At 33.2% G+C, this 19282-nt stretch overlaps 2 protein-coding genes and 1 long non-coding RNA gene across 4 annotated transcripts; 2 read left to right on the forward strand and 1 right to left on the reverse strand.

Moving 5' to 3' along the window:
- The first annotated feature begins 138 nt into the window (after nucleotides 1-138).
- On the forward strand, nucleotides 139-12405 carry LOC113402220 (lon protease homolog, mitochondrial). Of its 2 annotated transcripts, none has more exons than XM_064216955.1 (16): nucleotides 139-490; nucleotides 676-876; nucleotides 951-1212; nucleotides 1906-2191; nucleotides 2727-2856; nucleotides 3235-3375; nucleotides 3822-3985; nucleotides 4526-4755; nucleotides 4965-5157; nucleotides 5886-6073; nucleotides 6187-6362; nucleotides 7242-7407; nucleotides 8025-8211; nucleotides 8296-8485; nucleotides 8769-8918; nucleotides 12275-12405. In XM_064216955.1, exons 1-16 carry the CDS (start codon nucleotides 281-283, stop codon nucleotides 12296-12298), a joined length of 2898 nt encoding a protein of 965 aa, XP_064073025.1. In that variant the 5' UTR covers nucleotides 139-280; the 3' UTR covers nucleotides 12299-12405. The 2 variants fall into 2 exon arrangements, with proteins under 2 accessions (XP_064073025.1, XP_064073026.1); XM_064216956.1 differs by having other exon boundaries at nucleotides 1960-2191.
- On the reverse strand, nucleotides 12363-14822 carry LOC113402222 (conserved oligomeric Golgi complex subunit 5). Its single transcript, XM_026642413.2, has one exon. The coding sequence runs from the start codon at nucleotides 14712-14714 to the stop codon at nucleotides 12480-12482; it is 2235 nt and encodes a 744-aa protein (XP_026498198.2). The 5' UTR covers nucleotides 14715-14822; the 3' UTR covers nucleotides 12363-12479.
- Nucleotides 14823-16892: 2070 nt separating this feature from the next.
- On the forward strand, nucleotides 16893-17477 carry LOC135193645 (uncharacterized). Its single transcript, XR_010309349.1, has 2 exons — nucleotides 16893-17163; nucleotides 17194-17477. It is a non-coding gene; the product is annotated as an uncharacterized LOC135193645 (long non-coding RNA).
- Nucleotides 17478-19282: the final 1805 nt, after the last annotated feature.

Consider the following 19282-nt stretch of genomic DNA (forward strand, 5'->3'; position numbering starts at 1 on the left):
AAATAGCACATGTGTGTATTATGTTAGTTTAATACAGGTAGAATAATATAACTGCACGGATATAGAGAAACATTAATAGATTCCTTTTCTTATTTTTAAACGAAAATGTTTTATCAAACTCTTATCAAACGCAGTGTCAAAAATTGATATTGTCAAATTTGACAAGAGGCTTGAACTTTGAATAATCTGGAAAAATAACCTTTCATAAATATTAAATAATAATCTACAGCTCTAGAAAAACTTCTTTATGTGGGATACAGTATAATAAATAAAGTGGAAAATGCACACTGCTAGTGCAATAGTGAGGAACACAGTCCTTTTTAACCCGGCCTTAAGAAAGTCAATTCAAATATCTCGTAATGTAACAAAAATTGCATCACATTTACACCTCAGGCCGGCAGAAAAGACATTAATAAACAGTATAAAACCCTATGGAACAAGATATGCTCAAATTTGCAGTCACAACAATGATTTTCTACTTATGAATTCAGTTAGTATTTTGGTATATTTTTTAAGAAAGTTTTTTCCGTAATTCTCATATAAAATAATCTTAACAATTTTGTCATTTTAAATCAAATTATTTATTTACGAAGAACATTTTCTGAATCAATGAATATTTAATTCAGCATTTATATGTTGTGTAAAATATATACATATGTAATTTTATTACTTTAGTTTTGTAACCGAAGACAATATTCGACTGGCAATAAAAATGATCCAGAAGAGGATGAACCTATTGTGGATGTCAAGGACGAGACCCCACTGTTTTCCAGCCAGTTGCCAGCAACGGTAGCAGTGCCAGAAGTTTGGCCTCAGGTTCCAGTCATAGCTATAAATAGAAATCCAGTCTTCCCAAGATTTATAAAATTAATAGAAGTGAGTTATACATCTATATCAAAATTTTTTTTAACTAAAAACTTTCGTCTTAACGTTAATTTTCATTATTTTAGATCTCAAATCCTGCTCTTATAGATTTAATAAGAAGAAAAGTGAAATTAAATCAGCCCTATATTGGTATATTCTTACGTAAAAAGGAAGATGAGAAATCTGATGTTGTTTCGAATTTAGATGACTTACATCAAGTTGGTGTGTTTGCACAAATCCATGAAATGCAAGACATGGACTATAAGTTACGTCTAGTTGTAATGGCACATCGTCGGATAAAGATAACAGGACAGTTTGTTGAGGATGAAGTTGAAACTGGACCAGCTGGTAAGAATATATTACAAGCATATAGATTTTAATTGTTTCTCTGATTTGTAATGATGTGTAATTCTCATAGTAAAGTATATTATCTGAAATTAATTAAAATTTTGTTATAATGTAATGATTATGAAGTCTTTTCGTATCTATTTTGTGATTTAATTGAAACTTTGTGTAGTTGTTGTCAATATGTATGTCAGTTGTCTAGAATAATCGTGTACAACAAAAGAATGATAAAGATATTTGCATGTACTGTAGCCCTTTGATCCAAAAAAATGTGAATGTTGTCAATACACTAAATAGAAGTGATTTATAGTTCTGTTGTAACATTTGGCCGAATTATCCTAATACTTGAAGTTGAAAAAGGTATTAGTAATTCTTATGGCAAATTTACAGAGATCACACACTCTGCGTGCATGTAAATTATAAAATATATTTATATATAATAATAACTTTTGGTTAAAGCTTTTACAAAAACATATTAAGACAACTAAGGTGTGTAATTGTGTATGCAGGCAACTTCCTAGATAATTCTAATAAATGCTATATTACAATTTAATTTTTGCTTGATATTTTTTATGTGATATATATTGTATAGATATTAGGAATAATTGTGTCTAACTTACATTATTTTCTAATATGTTAATAATAATATGGCTGTGATAAAACTTGCAGCTTCAATTCTGAAATAAATAATTTCAGAAATGAAGCTTAAGTTTCCGGTATTTAACGTCGAATTTAACGTTACCCGTGAAGAATCAGATGCAGAGAGACGAAGACGGAAGCATCGCAATTCGAGACGACAACGCAACGACTCCGATTCGGAGGGGGAGAAGGAAACGAAGAAAACTCCACCCGATCAAGTCATGATGGTCAAAGTTGAGAATTTAATGCACGAAAAGTTCCAGCAGAACGAGGAGGTGAAAGCGCTCACACAGGAAATTATCAAGACCATCCGGGACATCATCAACATGAATCCACTCTACAGGTAATGTAAAAATCGCTTCTATATAATGTTACAAATGAGGAAATACGTTTCTTATCCTATTTACATGTAACTGATCGGACGATAGGCTAATTATAATTATGTTAAATGAGTGAAGAATTAATTTGTAATTGAATTTAGTCGAATATTTTGAAGTACATTTAAGTTTAGGCAAGGTTTTTGGTTTCTATGATAGAATTCAGCATATATTATTAGCTTTACAGATACATCAATTCAAAGCGTTTGTTAGAAAAACATTAATAAGGCACATTATTCAATACAAGATTATGTAGTTATAAAAAAGCGTGGCGCTTATAATTGTTGACTTTCAGGCAGGATATATAATTGCATTTAACTAACATCATTTTGTATTGCGAATGTTGAAAGAAGAGTAATGGCTGAGATTCTTGCCGGTTCATGTCGGTGGAATCTAGATTCCGAACCGGTGGTTAACTTTTAGTATAGTGGCGTAAAATGACGATCCCAGAGTGCCTGTAAAAGCCATCTTAGTATATATAGCTGCGAATGGTGTGCGCAGGGAGTCGCTGCACCACATGCTGGCGCAGGGGCAGCGCGTGGTGGACAACCCGGTGTACCTCAGCGACCTGGGCGCCTCGCTCACGGGCGCCGAGCCGCACGAGCTGCAGGCCGTGCTCGAGGAGATGGACGTGCGTCTTGCGCTACATATCCCTCTATGGCCTCCCTTTTTATGAGTCCTATATTCTCCAAAACTACCCGTACCAGTCTACATAGCAAGGATTCTTGATATTGATCCATTTGAAATTTAAAACGACTTATGCTGTTTAATTATTCTAGAAATTGTCATAAACAAATCCTATTTTATTATGTCGTCTATGTTGTCCATTTTTGATCAGTTCTTTTGGGGCGAATTTTTAAATTTTTGGCTTTTTACTTCAACGAAAATAACTGTAATAAGTTTTCTGTAAAGAAAAAATTAATAGCATTTTAGATTTTGAATTTTAATCTTATTACAAATGTTTCGTTATTGCGTTATTTCAGTAATAATCAGATTCTTTAAAATTTAGATACCAAAACGTCTGATGATGTCATTATCGTTGCTGAAGAAAGAATACGAACTATCGAAGTTGCAACAGAAGATAGGCAAGGAAGTTGAGGAGAAAGTCAAACAACAACACCGCAAATATATACTGCATGAACAGCTAAAGGTAAATAAGTTTCGCCCCATTTTGTTCCAACTATTATAAAATGTACCAGAAATTACAAAAATCTTATAATCGTAAATGTCATAAGTACTCGTTGGGGTAGGCCAATGCCTGTTTAGGCCAAGTTTGTGTGTTATAGTCATTGGTGGCAAATATTGGCCAACCGAATTAGAGGCGGTTTTGCGTGCAGACTTCAAAAGATCTTGGTGCTATGCTCAAACAGGGTTGGCCTCATATTCACTTCGTAGTTGATTAGGAGTAATATTTCACAACAAATTATGCTCAATTTTGTCAGTGTATTTATGTTTTTCTCAAAATTACTACAGAATACTGTAGTCGTGGTATTTGTTATAAAAATAAATGTGCTCTATTTCTAATTAACGGTATAATTTTAAAATGTTATTCTATAGAGAAACTGTATAATCCAAAAAAAAAAACAAAATCAACAGGTGATAAAAAAGGAGCTCGGTCTAGAAAAAGACGATAAAGATGCAATCGGTGATAAGTTTCGAGAGCGCCTCGCGGATAAAAAAGTCCCGCAAGCCGTACAGACGGTCATAGACGAGGAGCTCAACAAGCTCAACTTCCTGGAGAGCCACAGTTCGGAGTTCAAGTGAGTGAGGAGATCATACTTCCCATATTTCACTTCATGAATTTATTCCATAACTTTGGAAATGTTGAACTGTTTGTGGTAGTTTTGTTTTATTAATTTCTATGCTTCCATTTAGTAAATATCTATTGAATTTTGACTGCGATCATATGTTTAGTTAATTATGTTTTTAAACTGAATATAATTTTTAAAATGCAAAACAAACATTGAGCTTAATGAGTACCATGAGAAACCAAGTATGAAAATACACTTGATAAACTGAATAAAAGTTATTGAATTGTAGTAGGAACTTGTATTTAACTAGTAGGCACCGATTACGTACTGTTCTTACGAGTTATTTAATTTTAAACATATAGCTATATTTTTGTACACCAATCAGTGTGACCATACATTAAAAATAAAATGCCATATGCCTATTTTTATATTTACAAAAAAAACTATACGGTTTTTTTTGTAGGATTATATGTCAGTCATTTGTTATAATATCTAAGTGATTTAAAATCTTTGCTCTTGCACATTAAAAACAATATTTATTTATGATAGTGTTACACGGTGCTACCTCGACTGGCTGACCTCCTTACCTTGGGGGGTGACTTCCGAAGAGAACCTCAAACTTGAAGAGGCTCAAGTTATCCTCGACGAAGATCATTACGGAATGGAGGATATCAAGAAGAGGATATTGGAGTTCATTGCCGTGTCACAACTCAAGGGGAGTACTCAGGGAAAGATATTATGCTTCCATGGACCACCCGGTGTTGGAAAAACTAGTATAGGTAATATATAAACAAGAATGCTTTTATGTATCGATAAGGTTTTTTTTAACCCAAACCAAATATGGAGTCCGATATGTCATATCCCTTACAGAGCGTCACTCAAACACACACCGAATTTAATTTAACGTAAAGGGACGTGCCTTCGAGCGAATGGATCTATATTCGCCATATATGAACAAATTCATAAAAATGAATATATTTTATTTCAGCTCGTTCAATCGCCAGAGCCCTCAACAGGCAGTACTTCAGATTCTCGGTGGGGGGGATGACAGACGTTGCCGAGATAAAAGGCCACCGACGGACGTATGTGGGCGCCATGCCGGGGAAGCTGGTGCAGTGCCTGAAGAAGACTGGCACGGAGAACCCCCTCGTGCTCATCGATGAAGTGGACAAAATTGGAAAGTAAGTTGATGTTCATTGTTTTTTAACTTCTTCAGTGAATTGAATGAAGTGAATTCATCTTGTTATAAATCAAAAAGGTGAATTAGAGTAACTGTAAAATTATTTATGCCTATAAAGTCAGTAAAATCGAATATTTTTTTATATAATTTGCTTGAAAATTTTTAACTTTTTTGTGTTACATCACCATTAAACCAAACTTATTTTATTTTAAGGAGCTATTTATGTGTAATCTGATTATAACCTGATTATTTTAAATCCAACCTTGTTTATGTGAATCTTGCAGTAATTTAATAATATGCGACGGCGTTTGACTGATATCTTTCTAGAATAACATGACTGAAATAGTATATTTAGGTGACGCTCGTTGGTTATGATATAAAAACATTTATATTTATTAATTCAATCCTCTATTGCTGGAACTAAATATATCAATAAAATATGCAAATTCGAAATCTATTCGAAATCCTTATCTAGCAGATCGGTTTTCCGGGTTTAGTGTTCAGCGTATCCTGTTACACAAAAGCCTCTTGGAACTGCTTTCGTTCATTTCAGTTCTACTAGATTTTTTTTACATTCTTCTTTGGCAAGTTTTTGACTTTAAATACTTTTATTTATCAAACTGTACAACGTTTCATGATCACAGTACGCACAATTCTTTATGACTAAAATTTTATACAGGTTAAGTCGAGTATAATTAATAAGTTTAATTTCACGATCACTTCCAACAGAGGCATCCACGGCGATCCATCGTCAGCTCTCCTGGAACTCCTGGACCCGGAACAGAACGCCAACTTCCTAGATCACTACCTGGACGTGGCCGTCGACCTGTCTCGCGTGCTGTTCATATGCACGGCCAACGTGGTCGACCTCATCCCGGAGCCGCTGCGCGACAGGATGGAGCTCATCGACATGTCCGGTGAGTGGGGACCGCGCGTGCCGGGGGGACGATCCGGCCGAGGTCTCTTCGAGGGGTGACGAGCGCAGTCGACACCGGCTCACCGGCTCACCGCCTCCCATGGGCGCCGACAGGGTACGTGGCGGAGGAGAAGCTGGCGATCGCGCAGCAGTACCTCGTGCCGACGGCGCGCCGCAACTGCGGGCTGGCCGACGCGCAGCTCGAGCTCACGGCCGCCGCGCTCACCGCGCTCATCAAGTCCTACTGCCGCGAGAGCGGCGTGCGCAACCTGCAGAAGCACATCGAGAAGGTACGCCAAGGCACACCTCGGGCACGAGTCGACGGCCTCCTGGCTATTTTGTTTTTTGATATTTGTAAATAATAAAATTGACAAAAAGCAGATCCGCTGACATTCATTCGCCGGTTCTTCTCAGGTCGGGGTGTTTCCTTTTCCGAACCGGTGGTAGTGTTTAGTTTGCCAATCAATATGTGAGTGTAGTGCTTCTGTACCGAGTAAAGAAATTTGATTTGATTGAGATATTTTTGAACCATTTATAAATATTTTTGAGGCATCTATTAATTCATACTAGTCGCTCATTGGTCGAAATTCATTCATAATTACTTACAAAAATATAAGATACATTGATTCTAAATTTTGGAAAAATGAGGCTCAGGTAGATGATACTCCGTCATTGTTACAATAAAAAAAAACAAAGCAATGTCAAAATAAAAAAATATTAATTTTTAATTACTTTGTTGTCATTGGCGGTACGACCGACAACTATGATTGCTTAAATTTAACTGCAAATACACGCACTTTATTTTTATTTAATTTATTTACTCACACTTATACAGTATGTAGATCAAATAGTTATACGATACTAGTTTTCGCCTGCGGCTTCGGTCGGTAATTAGTCGTCAGTTCTTGGGCATAATAAAGTAACCTATGTCCTTCCTTGGAGTTCAAGCTACTTCATACCAAATATTCAATTACGTTTTAGCCGTTTTGCCGTGACAGAGCAACAGACAGACAAAATTACTTTTGCATTTATAATATTATTTTTATATGATGAAATAAAATTTCGAAATTCATTTTATAAAAGCGTTCATATCAGATGTGTATATGTGAACGTAATTCTCATAAAATAACAATGAATTATATATTTAATACAAAGTTTGAATCTTCCAGATTGCTCGTAAAGTAGCGTATAAGATAGTGAAGCAAGAATCTGACAAGATGGTGGTGACTGACAGCAATTTATCCGAGCTGGTCGGGAAGCCGACCTTCAAACACGACCGCATGTACGACCAGACGCCACCAGGCGTCATCATGGGACTGGCCTGGACGGCCATGGGTGAGTTTTGGACTTAATTGGGATTGGAATAAAACAAATAATATATTAATAGCATGCAAACATATAAATATAATTTCACCTAAAAAATTTAAATTAAAAATTGATATATTTTATATAATTCAGAATCAACATTTTATGTTTAAACTAGTTGTCTAAATTGTCAATTAATCTACATTCCGAACCGGTGGTACTACTTTACTTTACTTTAAACAGTTTGTTAAATGACGATTTAAAAGTGCTTGTAAAAGCCTCCTTGAATAAAGTATATTTTGATTTTGTCGGTTCTTCGCTCGCTTTTAGGGGTTGATCGTTAGGTTCGTTGCTAGGTATAAAAAGGAGATGTTCCTCCTCGGAAGTTTAAGGTTGGTTCTTACCAACTTTCTTCAATTATTTATTGGTTTAGTAGTTTGGGAGTGAACAGCAACAGCGTGGTGGAGTAAATCGAAATCGTGTTGTCTCTTAGTGCAAGGCCTTTGCCCAGAAGTGGCGCGTTTCCTGGCTTTTATATTTTGAGTTAATTGCAACAAAAATATAAGGAACGTTTCATATATTATAAGAGGTAATCATTTTTGTTACTGTGAATATATTTAGTAACGAGCGTTTAACCTGGACACCAGGTGGCAGCACGCTGTACATAGAGACGGCGATCCGCAACCCGATGAAGGAGGACAAGCCGACCCCCGGCACGCTGGAGCTGACGGGCCACCTCGGCGACGTCATGAAGGAGTCCGCCCGGATAGCGCTCACCGTCGCCAGGAACTACCTCGCCGAGTACTATCCCGACAACAACTTCCTAAACACCAGGTAAAGCGACCGGTGGAGACCGCGACACTACGTTTAGTCCACCAATCTCGACGCTCTTAACGCCCGCCGTCGGCCCGGCCGCAGCCAGCTGCACCTGCACGTGCCCGAGGGCGCCACGCCCAAGGACGGCCCGTCGGCCGGCGTGACGGTGGCCAGCGCGCTGCTGTCGCTGGCGCTGCGGCGGCCGGCGCGCCCGCGCGTGGCCATGACGGGCGAGCTGTCGCTCACGGGCCGCGTGCTGCCCGTCGGCGGCATCAAGGAGAAGATCATCGCGGTGAGCGCCCTCGCTTTCCGTTTGCTTTTTGGTCGTCGTTTGGTATTCGATTTTACTCATCCTTCGCATTTACATTTCGAAACCGAATTTGAGTAATTCGGGTCCCTTCCGATTGAACAGAATTTACACGATACATAAATTTATTAAATATACATAACAAGTCGTAGTAATAAGTCTTTTCATTCTGTCCGTCGGGAATCTACTGTAATTATTCGAATGTATCATTGGGACAAAAAACAAATCCGCTTCGACCGAATGATGAGATCGTCCTGTATCCCTGAAGGCGAAACGAGTGGGAGTCACGTGCGTCATATTGCCGGAAGAGAACCGGCGAGATTTCGACGACCTGCCCTCGTTCATCAAAGATGACATCGACGTTCACTTCGTCAGCGACTACGAAGAAGTGTTCAAGATCGCCTTCGAAGACGAAAAGGTTTAGATTTGATATAAATATTTCCGAGTATAGTTGTTGCAAATTGTACTTTATGTAGTTGTAGTTAGTCTTAGTTTGGTGTGGATAATTAGAATGTAATGCCTTTTATAAAGACATAAAGTATCACAAGACAGATACAGCAATACAAGTCCTCGATATATTTATACTGATTTGACAGGAGTAAAATTAAACTTTATTAAATAGTATTTTAACCGTATAAAAATGGTGGCCGTCGCGGGACGCCGGGATGTGAAACGTCGAAATGTGTTGTGTGTGCAGTACACGCACGTATATTCACATGCATTGTCAGCGAAATATATAGTAATCGAGGCAGAAATGGGCATAACGGCAAAATATAGTGTCATGCCGTTTGCTGTTATGGCAGAAGAGTCAGTCGTACCCGCCCGGAAATAGATATATCACATGACACATTTGACAGATGTGAAATAATAAAAATATACTTCTTATTTATTTAATAAACCAAAAATTTGTGCAATTTTCACAACGCAAAAAATTAAAATACTAGTTATAAATATTATTTTGGTATTTTTTTTTTTTAATAAGAGGCTCAAAACGATTAAACAAATGTTTATATGCATGATAATGATGCGCAAATGAATGTTACAATTGAATCTATCTGATTTATTTATCGAATATCTACTTATCCAATGAATAGTATATCGATTTATACATATTTGTAGTCATCGTTCGATTTGCGTTCCCAGGTGTCATAACGATTTTTTTTTTCGAATTGTGGACCGACATCCTAGCAAGACTTCCTAGCAACCTTTACATTTGGCAAAGGAGACCTGTCAATACTGTTTACTACCATTAATAGTATTCAATCATTTGACGTCAATATCGATATTTGTGCAAATTGTTTCAAATACATACACAAATTTTTAATTGACTGCCTTTCTAAGTATACTTTCGTATTTCCTAATTTTAGTTTTAAGAGTCTTAAGACTAAGTAATTTTATTCTAGATTACCTATATTTTTAATTAAAATCTTAAAATGTATATAGGTTGTAAAAATGTTTATAAATAACATTTATATTGTTTGTTATAGTGCGAATGTTAATATAGAGTTTGAGTATCTATATTTAATTATACATTTAATATTTTTTCATTGCAAGTTTACGTTGTCTATAAAAGAGCAAAACATTTCAATGCGTTCAAATGCGTCGTTAAAGTAAAGGTTTTTTGTTGTTTAAATCATTAGTTGAATGAATATCATATATTTTGAAGAAGTGTAGTGGGGTATACTTACACAATTACTTTGTCGTTTTATTTCAATGTTAAATTACAGTTGGCATAAAAGTAATATACAGTATGTACATCTCATTACAGCGTATTAAGAGTATTCAAATCCCACGCATATAATGATATATTTAGTATCATACATTATCTAAAAATATATATACAATGATGATAGTATTAAAAAACCGATTTATAACCATTTTATAAATATATTTATTAAATTTTTCCATATTCTGGAGTAATAAATGTAATGACATTTTATTTGACAACAATAGGGTATTTTCAGCATTGAAAATTAAATTATGAAATTGGATAAAAATTAAAATATACTTAAATATTTTGATATTGAGTCATAAAAGCGCATTATTAATTTATATCAAAATTAAAAGTCGTAATTTTTAGTCTGTATATCACTTGACTTAAAACACGAGCCGCCGTAGTGTGGCGTCACATAGGAACTGTCATTTCAGTATCATCTGGCACTTTTCTGGAGTTTTAATGCTAGTATTTGCACATTACACTCTTAACGACAGCGATTGTAATTCATTATTTTTCCAAATAATACCAAATATTTATAGCTGTTAGCTTTGAATGAGTACAGGTCGTACATACACGACTGTTGCTTTTAAAAATGTGACGTCATAAAAAGTTTAAAATTTAATTTAATTTTATGGCAAGACAGCGTGTTTATTTTGCCGTAATATATTAGGAAAATCAACATTTTGAAGTACTTTTTCAAACATAGTAGAATACCCTATTGCGACGGCTGTTTATATACTTTGAATACAATGTCAGTTATTTTCATAAACATTTGTTTCGTTCGTTGGTTAGTCAATCACATGTGTGAATTGCATTATTATATTACTTTGCATGCCTACATCGTATAAATTGTCCATATTTTTTTAATGAATAAATTGAACATGTATAGAATTAAAGTAAATTCTTTTGTTATTTTTTTTTTAATATTCATATGGTGAATGTTGTATGATTTTTATTAAAAAAATAGTATTTATTTTGTTTTTTTTTTGCCCTTTACTTTAAAAGCCTAAATATATTTATCTTGAAAACTATTTTAATATATATTGCATGTTTTAAAAAATGCGTGTAGTGTTTGTTGAAAAATATATAAGTTTATTGAGTTCTTAACACTTCTATTACCTTTTAGGCTTTCTATAAAGTAAAAGTGTTATCGAAAAATAATTTTCTATAGGTGGTGATTTCTCTGCGAGTATTATAGTGAAATTATTTGATTCAATGATGGTCATATTGTAGTAAGGAGACTAGATAGTAATTATAACAACAGATTTAGGTTAGTACCTCGAAGAAAACCGAAATAAATTGAATACTAAGGTACTTGAGAAAATTTATGCCCAGAGCTGATTTTGAACAGTATCAATAAATTTAAATTTAATATTCGGTAATTTTGTAAAAATTTTAGTTTTTAATAGTACTTGTTAAGATAAATAGTTTTTTATCTTTTCCGCTATTGGCATAATTGTCTGGTTTAAGTATGTTCGTTAATCTATGATGACATATCAGTAGTAAATTGTAATTCTCCCAGCATTACAATCGACATAGTTTAGTCGATTTAAGTAAATCTAATACAGAGTAAGCGAACTGGCATATTAAAATATGAGTCATTCATGTAATTTTCGTGAAATAATTTGTTTTTAAGAAAATACGAAATAAATCAATTACTAATCATAAATAATTATTAAATTATGTAAACAAATTAGGTACACTAAAAAAAAAGTTTCGAATTTATTAAGAACACAAATAATTTGCTGCTTTCACCAACGGTCAATTCATGGTCAATTGAACATAACTTAGTGCGCCAAATCTCAGTATCAGACAGCGCGTCCAATAGTATACATGACATTATTAACATGTTGATCAACAAAAAAAAAATTAAACTAATACAAAAAATGTATAACCAATAGTATTTCAATTTAAATAACTTAAATTTACGGTTAATCAACTTGTGCGAAGGCAGTTTAAGAGGCTAATAGTTTTAACTACGTCAGTTATTATTATCAGTCATGCCATTTTAAAATAAATGCATATGATGATGAATATAAGTATGTTTGATTTTATAGAGAAGAGTTGGTGAATTGCAGTAAACAGATTTGATCAAGACTGAAGCCAATCTCATGGACAGTATCCCGTTAATAAGAACAATTATTGTTTTGTTTCAACAAATTTTATTTTAATAAATAGTCTATTTTAAGGTGGTGTTTAATTTCTTAAATTCTAATATACATACATCCTTATTTTAAAAAAATATTTCATTATAGTGCATATTTATTTTTTCATAACTTTTCTACCATCTTCAAGAAGTTGTAGTAACACTGGGTACACCTCATCATATGTGGTGATCTGGTTCTGTCGAATGTGATTTTGATATCTTTGCAGAGAACCCGCTACAAATTCAAGCCTGTCTCTCTCATTTTTATGTGAATCTAACCATTGAATCAATTTCTGTATATTCCATCCGGCACATGTATGAGGGGCTAATAGCTGAGGACCCGCATGGGAGAATAGAAACATCATCACTAAAGAGTACGGCAAGGATGCTCCTTCATGCTGACTTTTAGCAACTTCTTGAGGTGTCTTTTCTAAAAGCAGACTTAATGCTTTCAATTGGCGGTAATGATCGCCCAACTCTGTCACATCGTTTACCAATGGTGACAATGAAATTTCCAAATGTTTACAGTCTGCCTGAAGTTTAGCACGACCATACTTACTCAATGGTCTGACATTACACACATGTTGAACAAATCTTTCGATGCAGGATTTTGAAATGTCGATGCAACACTGATTAAGTGCTGTTTTCTCAGTAAACAAAGATAAATAAATCTCTTTACACCTGGATACAAAGTGTTGCAATTCTTTCATGTAGGGAGAACATGATACATTCTTATTATTTGGATCATCAGCTCTAGTTAAATCTGGTTCATCATGCATAGTGGCGAGAATAAGGTAGAGAGAGTTCTTGATAGATTCAGCAAATAGATTGAGTACTGGTAAACTTGAAATATCTTTCAAACTGTTCTGGACTATTTGTACACTTTCCTGTGGTAGCATGGAATTCATATTTGCAAGGACTCGCTTAATTTGTGACGAGAAATAGTGTAATGAATTGCAAAGATCAGCATTTTTCTGTTGTGAGCTTGTTGGTGCCTCTATAATTTGGGCAACATCGTTTTCCATTGACACTCTTTGTTCTGCCTCTACATTCATTTGTTTGATACTTTTAGCTACACTATTAGCTAAACTTATGCTTAAGTGCTTGTCACCGAGTGATATACTCAAAGCTTCTGCTATAACTCTTATTGCATTATCTATTTGATCCATAGTGGGCACCTGGTTTAGGTGCCACATACTTCTCACTGGTTCAAGTAGTTTACCTAAGGATTTTGACAAAAACGAATTCTCCCATTTATTCAAGCAGGAACGATTCATTTCCAAATTTTTACATTTTAACCTTGAGAGTAAATCATTAAAACACTTTAAAAGTTTTGGAAAATCAATCTCAACAGACTGATTTACAGTTGAGGAACTCTTTTCTAACTCGTTACTGAAAATTATTGATAGCTCATGCCAAAAGCTCCTTGCAATGTTTTTGAAATTACCAATAGCATGAAGTTCATTCACAACATTCTGCAGCATTATTACTTTCATGCAACTATTGTAAATATCAACTTTAAAGAGCTTATCAATGTTGCCCCACAGTTTGATTTTGAAATCTTGTGCATTCATAATGTTTGCTTTACCGGGTGCAGAACGACCTGAACTTGTTTTTTTTATTTCTATAGATACCATTTGCACATTGAGTGCAATGCTAATTTCCTTTCTTGTATCTTTTAGTATACAATTTACTGTGCTTTTTATTTGTTCCTCGGTGCATTGTAAATTGTGAAATACTTTGAAACATTGAAGTAATTTTGTCTTGTCACCAACCAATAAACTTGACTGTAATAATTCTGTTGAATTCCTTAATAATTCTTTTCTCTGATGGTCAACTTGTTTCAAAACATCTTCAAGTAACACTATCCCTTCAAAGTCATAGTCACCTATTAATTCATTAAGTTCAAATAAAATCATAGCTTCTTTAGATGGGTTGTCTTTTACTGAATTGAGTTTGCTCCACAGAGTGAGTATTTTAGCTGCATGTCTAAGTAAATTACATGTAACTTGAACACGTTCAAGCATTACCGTTTGACTTTCTAACTCGTAAAATGGAGTATGGACCCGTTCTTTGATTTTTTCAGCCCTTTGCAGTAAAACTTGCACTTGGGAACGTACGGATGCTAACATGGTTTCTAGATCTGATATATTGCTAGCTTGGGTAAGGAGATCATTGTGTTTAGCAAGAACCTGTGTCTCTAAGTTTTTTGTTAACTTATCGATGCCTTGGGTCAGCTTAGTTACTTGTTCGGTGACAGATATATTCTCACCTACCAGAGGCTTAACTACTAGAAACTTGCTATAGAACTCATCATTCTCTATTTCGACACACACGTCTATAGCCTCCATTACGTACTAAAGTTTATTTGATCTTCTTAACAAAAAATTTGATTAATTATCGGCGAATAATGAAAAACATCACAATTCTAAATATCTAATAACAAGTAACAACGTCATCTTTCATTGACAAACTAAGATTTTGACAGATGAAAAGTGAAGATAAAGACTCCTCTACACAATAACAGATTCGGAACAAGTTCATTGAGTTTAATAAAAGCGTATTCTGTTTTCCTTAAAGAATATCTGGATTCTAGAGCTCAGACTATTACTCCAAGTGGCAATCAAAAACTTACAGACATAAATTTACAAACAAGCTCTTATTTTAAAAAGGATCTCTTGTTGATACATGTTGTCAGATTATTTAGCTCTGTATTCTATATATTTCTAATTTAAGTTGGATGTTCAAGTTTTTAAAAAAAATTACAGCTTGAAGAATATTACTTTCATGTTGAAATTATATAGGCCATTACTAAAACTTTTACGAATGTTTTTTTTCATAATATAAAACCTATTGTGTGTATAGAACGTAACGTGATTTTTCGTTTTATTTAGTATTCACTCGACACTTAAAAAGTTTATAATATACACAAGATATAATTTACTATTTATATAATACTTTGATATAAGTTTATATAAAACATTAAAAGCAATCCAAGTTTAATTGTATTTTATGTCGGGACTTAGGGAAGAAAAGAGATAAATGAATAAACGATGTTTGGCTTAAGAATTTTTCTTTACTTTTGAAATAATATAAAAACAATTGTAGAGGGAATTGAATTTTATGTTAATGAATTAAATTAGATGTTGAATATAATAAAACAACGAGTCATTTTTGCCAATTTTATTTATGTCGATTAGCACATACGACTGTTGTGCTGTTTTTACAGATATTCAATTAAATTACCTACTATTTCAAACAATTGTGCAGTAGCATCAGACCTGGTGATTTTAATTGGAATAGATGACATATAAAGAAAAATATAATATTTATTGTTGTACAGATTGCATATAAATCATCTTAACAAAACTATAAAAAATAATCACATAAAACCGTTTACATCTTTCCATGGCAAAAATTCTCAGGCGTCTTCCCATTGGCAGCTTGCTTCTAAATGATTTAATGTAACATATTTCTAAACTAAGGTACACGATAATTATTATAACTTAAACCTAAACAAAACTGTCAAATCATAAAATTAAATGTTTGTATAAAAATTCGTTTGTTTTCATTGTACCTATTTTCTATGTGACTATACGTATTTGTAAGGTGATAAAGTCACCGATGAAATAATTAATCTTATTTTCTATAATAAAAATTAAATTCCATTCAAAATATAGTGATTAATTAAAAAAAAAATCTAACTATATTTAAAAATATTAACAATTTTATAGAGTTGGCAAAACGGGGTATAAGGTCAATAGTACATAAGGCTGTGCGCTTTTATTGTACAAATGATTTTGATAGCTCATTTCCTTACTTTGATATTTATTAGATATAATGAAACTGTTACTATGTATAACGGAAAAACATATTTTAAATTCATTCAATTTACAAAAAAAAAATCATTCACTCACTTCAGACCATAGCTACAATATTTGCCTCGTTCTTGGAGCGCGTGAGTCGTAGAAAAGGATTTATTAAAAACAACTTTAGTTGAGCTTTGACTTTGATTAATTGCTAAGTGTTTTATAAACATGTCGCAGGGTTATTGTCTGGAATTGAATGAAAATATGTCAGCCGTTTCAATATCATACTAAAAAATATATATATTATTGGATTTTTTTTTATTTTTGTACTATTTTATATTTTGTTAACTACTTAGTGAAATTGTCAAGAAATCCATTAATTTTGAACATCACTAACTGACAAAAACCCTACGACCTTTGTAGCATACTAAAATGGGATAAGGATATCGACATAACACTATTGTGGCTGTTAGTCCGTCCACAGTATATGTTTCACTAGTCTTATAGAAAACATTCAACAACTTACAAACATTAAGAAAATATAAAATGTTATCAATGCATTTTTAATTTTTAAACATCGTTTCAATAATTTTCGATATGAGAAGCTAGCATACGTTGCATCATTTGTTGCTTATATTAAGAATTTTGAATTATTTCTGAACAACTATTAATTACATATTATTAATATTGACTAAAAATTTATAATTAATATCTATTCAGGAATAACGTATATTTGTTCAATAGAGTAGTTTATTAGGATTATATGTACTCAAAGTAGAAGTAAGGCGAAGTATCTCATATAAGTGTCTATCGAAATATATCAAATAAGGTTTTCATATATTGCCAAAAAGGCGCTGTAGCTAGAGGCTATTATCAGAAATTTGCTTTTATTAATTGTAATTTTTAAATATGATTAACAGAATAATTTGAAAATAGCGCCCTTTGATTGTTAACATTAACTCTCTTAACATGTTTTTTCTACCCAAAATAGGTAAGTTTTCTACCGATGTTAGTTAATTAGTTAACGTTTCACCCTCTAGCTCAGACTGGGCACACGCATTTCATACATTTTGTGAAACACTTTTTATACACTAAGATACATCTCTTTGCCTCTACACTATACAATTCTATGTTACATGCATAAAGGCGGAGCTAGATATTAACTCGAGATTTTAATTATCCGAAACGCAATACTATGTTCATAGAACTCCACGTGCATTTGTTACGGAATTAAAACTTCGTCGAATATCTTGCTATATACTAAGAATTTGATATATCTTAAGATAGTCATAAAACACTTTATTTGTTGCAGTAAAATAGCTGGTAGTATTTTACCGTACATTTAGTCGTTTAATTTTTATACAAAACAGAAATTATAGAAACATACATTTTATAATGTTTTTAAGGAGTTACATTACATTGTGTTCGAAAATCTTTTTGTATGATGTTATATAATATTCTTTGTTATAAATACATCGGCGGATTATTACATCTAAAATGGCAACACAGTGGTTTATATATTTATAAAATAATTGCATGCCATTTTGGAGAACGTAACAAACTCAGTTTTGTAATATTATGTAAGCTGTGAGTTATCGATAAGCATTTGAATTTTATATCGTTACACGGACGCGATTCGCATATAGGATAACTATTGACAATAAATAATTCACTTGAAAGTGTGAAATGTCCTAAAGTATACAAACTTTCCGAGATCAGTTCGAAACATAGACAAATCTAGGCAGTGACTTAAAATAATGTAATTGATGCCTCTTATGTAAACTGAAATCGAGAACTATTAGTAGAAGATTGCGCACAACCATGGCTTTAGCACCTGCCTCTTCAAAATACTTTACTTAAAAACAAAACTGTGAAAACACAATAAAGTTGTTAGGTATTATTTATCTGTGCTAGTCTATTTCTATTTTGTGGATTTAAATTCCGTTTTATACAAAGAGAAATGAGTAAAAATTGCATATTCTAGAGTTAATTCTGGCTCAGTAAATCCAATATATGTGATACCTAAAAAGTTTTAACATTAAACTTAGCAAAAAAAAAAAAAAACTAGTTTATTAGGTTATAAATTCTTGCAAATTGCAGATTGCAGCGATCACTGTGGCATTATAGTTTGCTAAGATCAAACGTATATTTTGAGAATCTTAGCAAACAAATTGATCATAGTCAAATAATTTATTATAAATTTAGATGAAGAAAAAAGCGTTTAAAAATAAAGTCTATTCACTTATATATTTTACTCACCTAATAACATCTGCACTCATCAGCACTTAACATTTCTAAATTGATATATCACTATCTAGTAACGTATGAATGAATAGCGAAAGCTTATAACTATTAATTTGAAAGTAGGTATCCCTCTTCTTAAAAATTCAAGTAGTATAAAAATACGCGAAAAAAAATCTTCCAACTATCTTTACATAATAATCCATTTCAATATACTTTATACAAAATGTAAACAAAATAAAAACAAACACGAGTTCAAAACAATTTTCATTACTCATCCACTTACATAGATAACAAATCTGTAAAGTTAACATCTCTTGTCAAAACTACTCATAAGAAAGTGACAGCAGTATTTGTAGTCTTAACATGTTAGGGATATGTCTAAACATATTATAACGAGGATCAGCGTTGCAGAACTATCGATAGTTTGACTATCGATAGTTGACCTCGAAAACTATTCAGGATATCGATAGTACTATCGATAGTATCGAAAACTCTCTGTGAGCAATACTATCGATAGCGGCAATACTATCGATACTGTCGATAGTATCGCTAGCTCTCTGTAAGCAATACTATTGGTAGTAGCGATACTATAGCTACTATCGATAGTATCGATAGTTTTGGACTATCGATAGTATCGATAGTTTTGGACTATCGATAGTATCGATAGTTTTGGACTATCGATAGTATCGATAGTTTTGGACTATCGATAGCCAGCGATTTTTTGATAGTATTGCTTTTTTTAATATAAGTAATGTAATTATTGTATTTTTAATACCAGTGTTCATGTTGTACTTGTTTTTTTGTCAAGTTTGTGGTTACTTTTCAAGCAGTAACGTACTCCCTTCACTCAAAATGGGTAAGTTTAT

The sequence above is a fragment of the Vanessa tameamea genome, chromosome 14 (genome assembly GCF_037043105.1).
Source record: "Vanessa tameamea isolate UH-Manoa-2023 chromosome 14, ilVanTame1 primary haplotype, whole genome shotgun sequence".
In the NCBI taxonomy this organism is placed as follows: Eukaryota; Metazoa; Arthropoda; class Insecta; order Lepidoptera; family Nymphalidae; genus Vanessa; species Vanessa tameamea.